This window comes from Drosophila kikkawai, chromosome 2R (genome assembly GCF_030179895.1).
Source record: "Drosophila kikkawai strain 14028-0561.14 chromosome 2R, DkikHiC1v2, whole genome shotgun sequence".
In the NCBI taxonomy this organism is placed as follows: Eukaryota; Metazoa; Arthropoda; class Insecta; order Diptera; family Drosophilidae; genus Drosophila; species Drosophila kikkawai.
In genome coordinates this window covers 3,913,803-3,928,874 of record NC_091729.1, presented here as the reverse complement: position 1 = coordinate 3,928,874, position 15,072 = coordinate 3,913,803, and the positions used below count along the sequence as shown (strand labels likewise).

The 15,072-nt window shown below is 35.9% G+C and overlaps 1 protein-coding gene across 1 annotated transcript in view; it reads left to right on the top strand.

Annotated features, from left to right (window-relative positions):
- The window catches only part of LOC138928032 (uncharacterized), a 228,619-nt gene extending 221,913 nt beyond the window's left edge, over positions 1-6,706 (top strand). Inside the window, exons 7-8 of the mRNA XM_070284096.1 lie at positions 4,055-4,165; positions 4,233-6,706. Coding sequence (XP_070140197.1) covers positions 4,055-4,165; positions 4,233-5,996 — 1,875 coding nt within the window. The 3' untranslated portion in view covers positions 5,997-6,706. The remainder of the gene's footprint in view (positions 1-4,054; positions 4,166-4,232) is intronic.
- Positions 6,707-15,072: the final 8,366 nt, after the last annotated feature.

The following is a 15,072-nucleotide window of genomic DNA, read 5'->3' as shown; positions in this document are numbered from 1 at the left end:
GTGAATTGTCGGCAGGACGTTAATTGTCGGGGTCACCAAAAATGTTAATGTGAATGTTGATTAGTGTGAGGAGACATCGATGCCTGGCAAAATAGCGTATAAACTACTTGCCTTGTTTTGTGTCGCTGATTACTGACTTTATTGATTCAAACTTAACGATATTTATAGCAAACAATGTGTTTGAATTTACGAATATTAATGATAAAGAATAATGTAGGTTGCTAGTGCATGCGGAAACAAATATGCTTCTGGTTAGAAATATTGATGTGCAAGAATAATGTAGGTTGTAATGGTATATGCGGAATGAGGCTATTGCTCCATCCCACTTCATCGCGTCAGCAGAATCTACATATGCGCTTGACCTGGTAATCTATACTTTATTTTGGCTGCATATGAGATTGCTGCGACTGACGAATTACAGATTAAGTAATGTTATGATTATGAATATTGCAACGACTGAACATTAACCAATAAACATCAATTTCGATCGAGACAAAACAGTTTGAGAACCTGTGAGTTTAGTTTCTCTTTACAAACTCAAATACAGTTATTTTCAACTCCAAACATTTAATTTTTTCTTTATACATCATTTCTTTTTCATGAAAATTTCCAGGTCACCAACCTCTGCCATAATACTTCTCGTCCCTGCGAGAAAGCTGTTATACTGCAATTAACAATTCCCTTCTTGGGACACTAACGCACATCCTCTGATGCCGTCCGCATACTCTTTCCCAAATCGGGACACTGACGCACATCCTCCGATGTCGTCCACATAATACTTCCCATCTCGGGACTCATCGTCACTTTGGAATTCTTCATTTAATTCTCCAACTAATTCTTTATTTGGCAGTGCTCTTAGACACTCGTGAGCATACTTATATGTTTGCTTATTAACTAATTTTAATTTTAATTTTAATTCATATCCATCCATCCATATTACCTGAAACGGGCCCTTAAACTTGGGATCAAGTTTCGTTTGGTGACGTTCTTTACCTTTTAACAATACATGATCGCCTACATTGTACGCAGTAACTTTCGCTTTATTTTTGTCAAATCTTTCTTTTTCATAATGTGCATTATTTTCCATATATTCTTTAGCTTTAACTCTAACGTGCTCCCTATCTAATATATTCTCTTCTTCATTTATTTTGTAACATGCCCAAAGGCCTAGCCTCTTTACCTATCAGCAACTCTAAAGCACTAAACTTAGTGATTCGATTTGTAGAGCAATTTAAGGTTAACTGAATTTCTGGTAAAGCATCCTGCCACGAACGATCACTAGTTTCAACGGCCGTTAGCATACCCTTCAATGTGCTCATGACACGTTCCACCTGTCTATTAGCTCGACTCGTGGCTATTAACTGCAATTTTCAACAAATTTTCTGACATACTTGGACATGTGTTCAAACCAAAATTGCTCATAAACTTTGTCTAGGGTTTCTGCCATCCTAAGTGCATCATGGCCTCGTGCACATGATTTATTACCGACCACCTAAACGCCCAAGGAATCACTGGTAAACATCGAGTCTTGCCATTACGCTGTATCTTCCGGTATAGTAATACAGTTCTAATTTCATATGTATTCATTTTTCCCATGGTTTTTACTATGCTATCGTCTCGTTGCTGTTCAGCTATCAGCCAGTTATTTGTTATTGCTGCTAGATCTACTCGAACCTCTGTTATCCTAGGAATGACGGTAGAAATTGTGGAAATTGGGTTTCGTGATAAGAAATCCACATGAGCCATTCGGCTACCCATTCTATACTCAACACTAAAATCAAAGACCTGTAAGTACGCCCACCACCTGTGCACTCTTGGTGTCAACTCTGCTTTTGTTTGTGTCACTTTGACCCTCTACTGACCCTCTGGGTTCACAAACGCTGTCTTTTCTATGGAATCAGGGTGAATTGGTATCTGGTAAAATCCACTGGCCATGTCCATTTTTCTTTTTGACTAACAACATTGGGCTTGCAAATAGAGATCTGCTCGGACAAATCATATTGGATTTAATCATTTGGTCTATTTGTTCTCTAACTAAAAACTTTTCATCTACACTGAGCAAATAGGGACGTCTTTGAACAGTCTTATTCTCATCTATTAAGTAGGGATTCCACTTACAAAATTATCAGAATATTTTTCAAAAATGTTTTTTAATTTGCATTTATTAATCTCACTTAAGTCTATGTTGCTGTCTAGTACATTTTCCAAACTGTATGCATTTTCATGTACAGCATTAACAATTTTAGCTTTGTAGATATTACATTTTTCAGTTTCAATTATAACGCCAAACCCAAGTTTCAATATTTCTTGACCAATCATTATGTCATACTTTAAATAATTATGCAATACAACATGAAACAAAATTTCCAAATTATATTGCTATATTTGAACAGTGGACAAAATTTGCAGATGACTCTTTACAATATTATCTCCAATTCCTCTTAACACGACTAAGTTATTTATTCTTTTCCCAGAAATTTTGTTGGAAAATATTTCATTTATCAAAGAACACTCGGCGCCCGAGGCAATAAAAAAAAAAAAAAGGGAAATGGCTCTCCCAGTTGATAGAGCAAACCTTTAGGCTCATATACTTCCCAGAATTCATCTCCGACATATGTATCTACGGAGAAATGTACAACGGGTTTGAAGAAGTGGAAGACAAACTCTGCCCAAAAGAAACTGCGATAATTATGACTGTGCAAAACGAAGTTCAGGCAATTGGAAGTGGAGAAAATCGGATTTGAATATAGATTTTTAAGTTGTCTAATTGGTGTCGAAAATCTCGGACTCGGAGTTGACAAAAAAATCGAAAATTCAAATTTGAAACAACTATTGACAACCGTCAATTAGAGACGGGAGAAAACTTTTTACTTATCTTTTTTTGCGGTGGCACCACTAAAGCTGCTGGGAAAAAAGGATTCCAGGACGATATCTTTATCCTGCTCGAAGAACATGTTTAGGAGGGCGGTGGCCAGTAGATCCTCCGCAAAAGGATTTATCCCACGAAGAAGAAAAGTCGAAATCGGGGGTCAAAAAATGACGTTGCATATATTTTTACAGTCGTTTTGGTACTAAACTAAGCTTAGCCTAAGGGCCCGCCGCCGTCCGAAAAGCCCAGCTTAATAGCGCGAGAGAATACCGAGGAGCGAAAAGCGGGCGAACGTTAACTCACAGATTCCTCTATAGTTGTTTGCCTTTAATTTGCTACCTCTCTTATGAAGAGGAATAATGAATGATTCCTTCCAAATAAGGGGGAAGTGGGAGGTTTCTAAGGATAAGATAAACAATTTCAGAAGGGGATTACACAGGGCAATTATTATATGGGGTGGATACACTATCCTCGCATATATTCGCTTAAGGCATTGGATAGGTTATTAAATAATATAAAAAAAACTACGATACATTTTTTGTCGGCACTTTGTTACTTCTTTTAGGTGGTTTCAGACAAACACTTACTGTTATTCCACGTTCAACGTACGCTGATGAAATCAACGCTTGCTTAAAATTATTGCGACAATGAAGTAATGTTGGAAAAATACAACTGACGGTGAACATGCACTTTCAATTACTTAAGGATCTATCCGCCGAAACATTCTCTAAACAACTGTTAGGTATTGGCAATGACATGGAAATACTGAATACATTAAATTACAGACGGACTTTTGCACATTCATCGACTCGCAAAATACTCCTATCGATCGCATACATCGATCGACGTACACCCACAATATGTACATTATAAATGGCTAACAGAAAGGACGAATTTGGCAAGTAAAAATGTGGACGTCAATGGATTTAAAGACACAACAGTTGTTACCTAGGGACTTCATGTCATATTAATCTATCAATTCAGTTTGTGATACCAACGAGATTGTGAATTATAACATTGAGTTTTAAAATTTGTTAGATCTGCTGGGGATACCACAACACAATTTACAATTAAAAGTTGGATCACCGATAATTTGTCTTTTATTTGAATGCACAAAGCTTTGGTTATTGTGTATTTCAATTTTGTTAATATTATTAATATTATTATTATTATTATTATTTTTAGATGACTCAGCAACACGATTATATTTGGTTTCTTCCCCATTTGCTGTTAAAAGATTTTGAAATCTGGTACAAAATGGTTAATGGTAGCTGCAGCGCGGAGCAATTTCAAAAAGTAAATATTATATTAAAAATTTAAATATTTATATTTAACTACTCAATTTTTATAATATATCATCTAGGCTATTGACGGACATTTTAGTTTAAGGTACACGCCATTTGGGAGTCCAAATACACATATGCAGGAAAGGATAACAGTAAAAGATTGGAAGGAGTCTTACAAACGCAAATATGGAGACGAACCTTCTTATTACGCTGGTTTTACATATGACGCAGTTTGGACATATGCTAAGGCCGCACATAAATTACTTAATGAAAACAATACCATTTTAAACTACTTAAGAACGCCCGAAGTTGTAAAAAATCTTGCTGAACTTATTAGGCAAACTAATTATGGAGGCTTATCAGGGAATGTATCATTTGATAATGGAGATGAAAGGAAAGGATCGCGTATTATTGAATTGGATTTCTTGCAGTGGAGAAATAATAGCTTTAATAAAATTGGAATTTTCAAACCCTTTTTGAAAATTAATGACAATTATAGATACGCAAACGGAGGTAATTTGATTTTTAACCTTTCGGAAATCTATTGGGTTAACAGTCGAATGCCAGAAGACGGGAGATATGATTGCCGGCTATCTATATTTGCTAGAACTTTTCAGGTAGACTGCAATGTTACAAATATATTTATATTGATTCTTATATCGTTATTTGCATTAGCATTTATATTTTTTTTAACGTTTTGCTTTTGGAGGCAAGTGTACAGTCGTAAACTCAAACGTTCTGCACACATTATGAAAATGTTTGGAATCGACTTGTTATCTCCATCATTACATAGAAATAATACTTTAGACAAATGGGAAATACCAAAAGAAAACATAGTAATTAACCGAAGTTTGGGTGAGGGTGCTTTTGGAATGGTTTACGGAGGGGAGGCACAGCTAATTTCTGGGACGTGGACCGCGGTAGCCGTCAAAACATTAAAAGCTGGCCAATCAATGGAAGATCGTCTAGACTTCTTAGCAGAAGCAGAAGCCATGAAAAAATTCGATCACAGAAATGTAATTAAATTACTTGGAGTTTGCCTGCAGAGTGAACCGATTTATACTATTATGGAGTTTATGTTGTATGGCGACTTAAAAACTTATCTATTGGCGCGTAGGAATATGGTCAGCGATAAAGTGCCCGATGACTGTGATATTTCAGCAAAGTTTCTGACACGATATGCAATGGATGTCGCAAAAGGTCTCGATTATTTAGCTAAAAAAAAATATGTTCATAGAGATATAGCCTGCAGAAATTGTCTCATAAATTCGTATCGAGTGGTTAAAATCGGGGATTTTGGAATGGCTCGACCCACATTTGAGAGTGACTATTATAAATATAATCGGAAAAGTGCTCGAAAACTTTTTCCAGTTCGCTGGATGCCCCCAGAAACCCTTACCTTAGGATTATTTACTCCTGCTTCTGATATTTGGTCGTTCGGGATAGTAGTCTATGAAGTGATATCTTTTGGCTCCTATCCGTATCAAGGTCTTACCAATAATCAGGTGCTGGCTTACGTCAAAAATGGCAATACCCCGCAAATACCTTTAGGGGTAAAACCACAATTGAAAGGCCTTTTAAAATCTTGCTGGAGCCAGGAATCTACTAAACGACCTACGGCTAAAGAGATCGTTGAGTATATAACAAATTATCCTCGACTCCTAACGCCTTCTCTTGAAATCCCTACCACAACATTTCATATACATGAATATGAAATATCCACAGCCCCGCCTACCAACACTTGTGAGACCAATGCCATTCCAATTTCTAATTCTGGATCTTATTCAAAAATCACTCCAGATGGCTATAGCATAATGTCTCCATTATTAAAAAGTTCCTAAAAATTATGCCTTAAGGTTTACATCTAAAATGTGTTCTGTATTTTTTATAAAAATCCGCGCGCATACTAGCGGCTAAAAGCGAAGGTGACGGCGGCAGTTAACAGAAACTCAACAAAGGGAATACGAATCCGTGTGGATTTTTCGAAAGGAAAATCTTAAACAGATCAGGGAAATCCGAATAAGTGTAGATTTTGCGGAAGTGGCCTAAATATATATTGTATTTAAAAATCTCTTTTAGAATATGGTATATACTGGCAAATTTGATCAATTGGAACTATTCTTAATTTAGCTATTGAAAACAAAGATTTTAGATATATTTTAAATTTTTGGCTGCGGTTGACATTTCTATAAAGATTTTTTGTTGATTTTAATTTAAAACTATATATTTTATAACTTTAAGAATCGGACTACTATATAACATGTATAGGCAAATCTATATATATATATATATATATATATATACTAATGTAATAAAAATAACATAACATTGTTCACGCATGAACACAAATATTGATAAGATGCATATGTCACGCATTAAATCTCTGCACTGTACTTGTATATCTTTAAGTAAACCCGCCACTTGGGCCTACAAGATACAAGCAACCCGAAATATGACCTCCTGTGAGCGGTCTGGGTTTGTTTGATATGTGCCTGTGTGCACCCTTATCTCACATTCTCATGTTAGCTATATAAGCTAGGATTGGAATGAAATAAACCAGTTTCTTACAAAAACTCAACAGATGAAGACTTCTAATTTAATTGGGGTCTTTCAACATAATACATAGTTGTTTTTATATTTATTTTTTATAATAAATTCGTGATCAGCATCAATAGCCGAGACGATCTAGCCATGTCCGTCCGTCCGTTTATAGTCTTCTGAATACTCTTGAAATAGATTAACTCCTATGAGCCACGGTTTACTCAAAGAATAAGATTTGGTGTTTTAAGTTGGTAGTTTAATTTGTATTTATTTTTGCATGTATAGTTGGAGCAGCTATGATGCCGCTTTGGAGCTCAAAGAGTTAATGTTCTATACCAGCGATGGGCACGAGATCTAACGGTTTGAGCAGCAGCTCGCTAAAAAAAAAAAAACAACAACCCCCAGCGTTGCGAACCGTCGCACCCACGCGACACACAGAATGTGCGAGCCGAGAAAATACACTGACAAAAACTTTTTGAGTAGATCAATATCTTCAGCCATTTTTACGTGCATTTATGTCCGCCTAAGAAAAACGACTGCAAAAGAAATCCAAACTTTTTTCTTTAGTGCAGAAGACAACGCTATCCGCACAGTTCCCTTTAAAATTGTTCTTGTTTTTGGGACGATGTGCGAGTTCGGTCGCTTGTGTTTTGTTGTTGCAAACTCGGGATCGCGGGGATGTCCTCGCTACCTGCGCCAAAGGTCAGTGTGGTTGTTTTTGTAAATCTTCACGGTTCGCTGATCGCGAGCACTGCACTTGTGCGTCTGCAATTGTGCGACATGCTGGCGCCTCCGAAAAAAGATAACGGTTTGAGCAGCGTGAGCAAATTGAGTCACGGCGTGCCCATCGCTGTTCTATACAATATTCCTTAAGTTAAAATATAAGCTAGGTCTCGTAGCTGCGCTGCTCGCAGGCAGCAGCAGAGAGACGGCTATGGATATATATTCTTATGTATATAGGAATGTACTTATATACTTTAGCTATGCGCTCATAAGTGGAGGCGCGAGGGAGTATGCATGTGTAGTCCGTTCGATACAAATATACCGACACTAGCACTTTCTGTGTGCGGGCTAAGCCATAGCGATCGGTTCATATTTCGGCCACTTAATGGTTTATGACCGGGACTTTGAAATATGTAAACACTGCAACATTGTGTTACAGTGCGCACCCGTTAAGTTATAATATACAGTGGGTACTCGATATGTGTGCATACTACATCTCCCTCCTTTTGAAAAATAACGTAATATAATGAAGTTATTTTATAATATAATTTATAACTAATACACTTTTAAATATTTTGCTTTTTTTTGTTTACTATTTTTTTTTTTATTTGTGTATTTTGTAAGTGTATTTATGTGTAGGTATGGATAGGCTGAATGCAAATTACGAAATAAAGATTTTTAACCTATCCTTATGAACTGTTTGTTTCTTATGTTTATCATTGGCTATTACTATATTATCTCTAGCACTTATTTCCGTTACTGTGTACGGACCTGTACATTTAACATCTAACTTATGACCTGTTTCATTTTTTAACAAAACTTGGTCACCTACTGATATATCTATATCGTTTATACTATGATCGTATAATAATTTATTCCTATTCTTACTGGCGTCTAACATAACCCTAGCTCTTTTATAAGCTAATTCTAATCTATACTTAGATTCCTTAGCATAGTCATCTATATTGTAAAATGGTTCTACTCTATCTATGCTATTGAAGTGTTCCGGTAAATTACTTGTTGTACCGAACACTAACTCATATTGACAATAAGTATGTGCCATAGAGGGGGTCGTGTTGAAACAAAAGACGAAATATTGAAGCCATACGTCCCAATCAGTTTTGTCAACCGATATATAGGATCGTATATACTCATTAAATGTTCTGTGGCTTCTTTCTACTGTTCCAACTGTCTGGTGATGATGTGCTGTTGATGTAATGTTCTTCATATTCATATATTTGCACAGATCATCTATAATTGAGTTCTTATACTCTGTTCCCATGTCCGTAATGAACGTCTTCATTGGACCGTACTTCAGAATAAAAGATTCAAATATGGCTTTGGCTACGGTATTAGCATTTTTATTTGGAATCGGTATTGCAACTAAATATTTCGTTAGATCACATATTAATGTGACAGCATACTCGTTACCATTTTCAGATTTTGGCAGTGGTCCAATGGTATCCACTAGCACTCTGTCGAATGCGTGTGTTGGTGTATCTGTGATTGTAAGAGGGGTCTTAGTGTGCTTTGTTATTTTAGATTTCTGGCATTTCGGACATTTCCTTATATACTCTTTTGTCTTTGGACATATTTTTCCAGTAGTAGTGTCTCTGGACCTTGGCCAAGGTTTTTGTAATGCCTGTGTGACCTCCTTGTCACATGATCCAATGATCATCATGGAATGTAGACAAGATTGCTTCTTTTTCTGTATCTTTTGATACTAGGGTCACCGGGTGGAGTAGCGCTACTCTTAATGTCTTCAATATCTTGTTGCCCATTAATTTGAATTTATCTGTTGATATTTCATCAAAGATATTTTCCCACGGTGCCACTTTGAGTTGTATGTTATGTATACCGGCTTGCATTTCAAGCCTTTGGAAAAATTGACGATAACTCCATTAGTTTATAAATCGCTAACCTCATATCTTGCAATAATTTTCTTGCCATGTTTAAATAAACATGACATATCTTTTATATGCAAGGTCACTACTTTACGTACTTCGTCATTGTTTATGACGTCGTAAACGTTGGGCTTAGAAGCTTTTTTCAGAGATTCTTTTTCTTGTTGTTCCGAGCTGAATTTTTGTCTACTTTGAAATCGTGTAGTGACTTTATTTATTGTTCCAGTTATATTTTGTAGTTCTTTGATGGTTATTCTTGATAACGCATCAGCTACATAATTGTCTTTGCCCTTCAGGTATTCTACCGTAAAATCTAATTCCTCCAATTCAAGCCTCATACGTGTCAATTTTGAACTTGGATTTACCATTGAAAACAAATAGGTTAATGGTCTATGATCCGTTTTAATAGTGAAGTGACTGCCATAAATATATGGTCGAAAATGTTTTATAGCCCAGTGAATAGCAGATAATTCCTGCTCAGTAGTACTCTTGTTACTTTCTCCTTTAGTAAAGAATCTTGATGCGTATGCAATTGAAAGTTGGAGTCCGTTATGGTTTTGAGTTAAAACCGCTCCACACGCTTTTTTACTTGCATCAGTTATTATGCAGAATTCTCTTGAAAAATCTAGATATTGTAACAAGGTTGGGTTTATAAGTGCCGTTTTAAGATGATCGAAGGCATTCTGGCATTCCGATGTCCATTCGAATTTTACATATTTTTTGCATAACCTAGTTATGTGACGAGAATAATCGGCAAAATTTTTTATAAAGCGCCTATAGTAATTGCAAAATGCAACGAATCGTCTAGCGCTGTCCGCGTCATGTGGGACTGGATAGTTTTTTATTACGTCATATTTTTTGTCATCAGGCAAGATTCCTTTATCAGTGCATTTATGTCCCAAAAATGTGACTTCATGCATGAAAAATGAACATTTTTCGGGATGTAACTTTAGGTTGTGTTTCCTACATGTCTCAAAAACATCAGTTAGGTTCTTAAGCATGTGTTTTTCGGAACATCCTATGACTATCAAGTCATCCATATAAAGAAATGCTTGTGACGGTTCTAATCCCGAGAAAGCAATAGTCATCATTCTCTGGAATGAATTTGGGGCTATTTTCAAGCCAAATGGTAATCGCGTGAAGTGATACGAGCCATTGCTCGTTGTAAATGACGTTATATCCCTGGAACTTTTTTCAAGTTCAATTTGGTGAAAAGCAGACATTAAGTCTAGGCATGAAAAATATTCAGCTCTACCTAGCTGATCTAGAATATCATCAATTCTAGGTAAAGGGAATTTATCTGACAATAGTTTTTTATTGATTTGACGATAGTCAATTACTAATCGCCATTTCTTCTTGTCAGAGTCCGGGAGAGACTTCTTCGGAACTAATAAGAGTGGGCTATTGTAAGGTGAGACTGATGGTTCGACTATATTGTCGTCTATCAGCTTTTGTACTTGGGCCTGAATTTCTTGCACTTGGCTGTGCGGACTTCTGTAATTTTTGATATATACGGGCTCGTCATCCTTTAATCTAAGCTTTTGTTTATATAAGTTATTTGTTGTTATAGATTCGGTTTCGAGTCCGAATATGTCTGTGTATCTGGTGCATAGATCTTTTAATTGAGATTTGAATAAAGGCGGGAAGTTTTTGGTTAATTTACTCATAACGAATTCATCTCTTCCTTCGTTATTTTCTTTTATTATATCATAATCATTCAAAGTTTCGTATTTAATATTATTTAAGCTTACAATTTTTGTGGCATTCGTTGTATTTATTATACGGACAAAAGTATTATTGTGGTCGGATATCGTGTTTGCGATATAAATTCCTTCATCAATTTCCTGATTTAATATCAGAATTTGATTTTTTGCTGAGGGAATTTGTATTTCTCGGACAACTTCGGAACGTGCAGGGAGTACTGTGGCATTACTTTCACACGAGTGAAGTATTTGCAATTCAATTGGACAATTTAAGTTATCTGGACGAAGAATTAGTGAGTCGCCTCTTTAAGTGAAATCTAGTTGGCAATTGTATTGTTTTATGAAGTCAATACCTAGTATGCCATCGCAAGGTATTGGGAAACTTTGGTCGACTAAGTAAAAGTCGTGTGGGATGATATATTTGCCATTAGTGAGTTCTACACTGGCTAAGCCTGCTGAAGATATTGTTCCTTCGCCTATTCCCGATATTTCGGAGTGTACTTTATCATTGATTATCTCAAATTTATCTATATTATCTTTTAATATAGATATGTCAGCACCAGTATCAAGTAACAGGGTATAACATTTGCGTGCGCTTTCATTTTTTATTTTTATATAAATGCTTAGATTTAGGTTGACTGTTTTTATTGAGCTTGTTGTTTGCTCTAAATATCTGAAGGGTTTTGTTGGTTTTCCGAGTTGGTTTGGGCCAATCGGACATTGTTCTGATTATTACGGTTTGATCCGTTGTTGTTTCCGTTGCGGTTGTTTCCGCCACGGTTGTTTCCTCTATAGTTATTGTTATTGTTGTTGTTATTTCGATTATAACAGTTGTTTTGGTTATTTTGATTATTCTGGTTGTTTTGGTAATGTTGGTAGTGGCCATTGTTTCGGTAATTACCTCGGCCATTACCCCTACCGCGATAATTATTTTTGTAACTATTACCGCGATAGTTACCTCTTTGCGCATATAATATTGTGTTGGCGTTACCCGTCATTTCAGTACTACATTGTATATACTTTGTGACGGCTTCATTCATGTTCGTGAAGTTGCCAGCTTCCAATATTGTCTTAAGACGGCCATGCTCGCAATTTTTGACCATCGCGGCGATGGCTTCCTTTGTACTGAACTTATCAGCATGTTCAGCTGAAAGTCCTTCATCTATATATGAAGCTTCTAGGAGCTTCCGTAAATTGTCGATATCTGTTGTAAACTTCTCGGCAGTTTTGCCTTTCTGGACAGTCTTGGCCATTTTGGCCTTTATTACGTCGGATGTTTCACCGACTATTGTGTCCTGCAGTTTTTTGATTATGTCGGTTATTGTAGTCTCATTTTGAACCCTGTATAATGTGGATCCAACAATTTTAGACTTGATAACCTCTACAGCGATGTGTTCAAATGTCCCTTTATTTAGATTTACTAACTTCAGGGCCGTTATGAATCGTTGGAGATGGAGTTTTTGACCATTGAATTCCGGTATGGCACCAGAAATTTCCCTGATATATGCCCTTTGGGCAATTGCTTCATCGGCCATGGTTACCGTAGTATTTAACTTGTTTTCTTCTGAGGTGTCTGAAGCGTCTGAATCTTCCGATTCCAGATCAGTGTAGGTTGCCGGAATAGTAAGATTATTTAAATCTTCTTCTTCTATTTTCGGGCTTTCTTCAGGTGGTTCCTCAGATTGTTCTTTGTCTGATTTGGGGTTAAGTGCAACGGAAGCTGCTACTGGTACTGTTAATATGGTTGGTATTGATATATCCAAACCGAATTTCTGTCTAACAATTATCAACTGGGATCGGAGGCGTATCACAAGTGTAGATACTTGTTGAAATCCAGCCCAATGCAAAACACGACACGTTTGATTTTATGGTTTTTATATTGTTAATTTAATATAGCTTTTATAGCTCGACTTATCTGTTTCGTTCTCAAATCAAAAAGGGCAGAAAAACTAGAGATGGTAAGCTTATGTAGACATATCGAAACTCAAATATGAGAGAGTGCAACCATGCGATTATTTATCGCACAAGCTATGTTTATTTTGCACATCTCATTTAACAGGGATACTCTTACACACCTCCTCAAAATAAACAGAGATTATACTTTAATATAAACTAAATACAATGATTAAACTTCTATTTTGATAAGTCGAGCACTCTGGGTAGTATTACAAAAATTTGTCCAACATTTGTTGCAAGGGGTTGGGGAAACCCAGAAAAAACCCAACCAGACCAATATAACTTAAATTGAATGTATTACAACATTAACGTAGTAATTATTAATTAAATTAGGAAAATACAAAATATTAACTATTAATTTCTCATATGTGAATAAAGTGAAATAAGCTGTATATAAAAGAAATAAGAAAACAAAAAAATATTCATTATTATTAATTTTTGAATGTATGAATATTATATATATTCAAAGCAAGGAGATTTGTAATATACAAATCCAACTCCACATCAGTTAAGACCCATTTGATCTCTTAGTGCGATGAATCGGGGTCAAGGCAAGGGCTTCGTCAAAATATCTGCCAGTTGGTTTTCTGTAGGAAGATACTCAATAGTTATTAGTTTTTGTTCAACTTGTTCCCTAGAAAAATGGTATTTAATATCAATATGTTTCGTTCTCTTGTGGCATGTGGGATTATTAGCAATGCTTATACAACCTTGGTTGTCCTCGAAAATCTTTATAGGTTTATTACATTGCAATTTTATATTTTGCGCTAAAGACTTCAGCCACATAGCCTCTCTTGTTACCTCAAATAATGCCATATACTCGGCTTCAGTTGATGAAGCTGCAACAGAATTTTTTTTTTTTTAATTCCAGCAGATAAGGCATGAATCGAACATTTTAAATGCATAACCAGTAGTACTCTTTCTATCGTTCTCGCTACCAGCCCAATCTGAATCCACATACCCAGTAAAAACATTTGTGTAATTAACACTTTTTGTAAAACATAAGCTCAAATTGACAGTACCTTTCAGATATCTCATGACCCTTTTAAGACATTGCCATAGTTGCTTATTATTCTTCACTGCATATCTACTTAATATACCAATGGCTGTACTTAAGTCAGGTCGGGTACAGAGCATTTTGTACATCAAACATCCAATGACCTCTCGACATGATGCGTTATAAGTTTCATCTAGATTCAAGGCTTCATAATTTAGTTTATTCGGAAGTGGAGTGCCAACTGGATTACATTCATTCATACCAAATTTATTTAAGACGTTATTAATGTAAGCAGTTTGACTTAATTCAAATTTACCTTCACATCTATTTATTTTTATCCCAATAAAAAATTGGACTTCCCCCAAGTCAGTCATTCTAAGTTTACCTTTTAAATAGTCCTTAAATCTGGACATCGTATCTAAATTTGAGGTGGCTATGACCAGATCATCCACATATAATAACAGATATATATTTATACCCTTGCAGGGTATTATAATTTCAGTCAGAAGTTTGCAACGCAGTGAAGGAGACGTTTCCGACCCTATAAAGTATATATATTCTTGATCAGCATCAACAGCCGAGTCGATCTAGCCATGTCCGTCTGTCCGTCTGTCTGTCTGTCCGTCTGTCCGTCTGTCTGTCTGTCTGTCTGTCTGTCTGTCTGTCTGTTTCTACGCAAACTAGTCCCTCAGTTTTAAAGCTATCTAAATGAAACTTTGCATATAGTCTTCTATGTGCTCTCACTGCTATATATGTCGGAACGGGCCGGATCGGACGACTATATCATATAGCTGCCATACAAATGTTCGATAAATTTTTAGAAAAAAAATTATAACTTGGCTGTTTTTCAATATTTTTGAGATATAGCCATTTATATTATTCCAGAGTTTTGTTAAAAATTTTATGAAAATCGGACGACTATATGATATAGCTGCCATAGGAACGATCGGGAAATTAATAGAAATAAAATTATAGCTTCGTTGTTTTTCAACGCATTTTTATTTACTCTGAGATATAAGTTTTTTTTATTATTCTAGAATTTTGGTATAAATTTCATAAAAATCGGACAACTATATCTTATAGCTGCCATAGA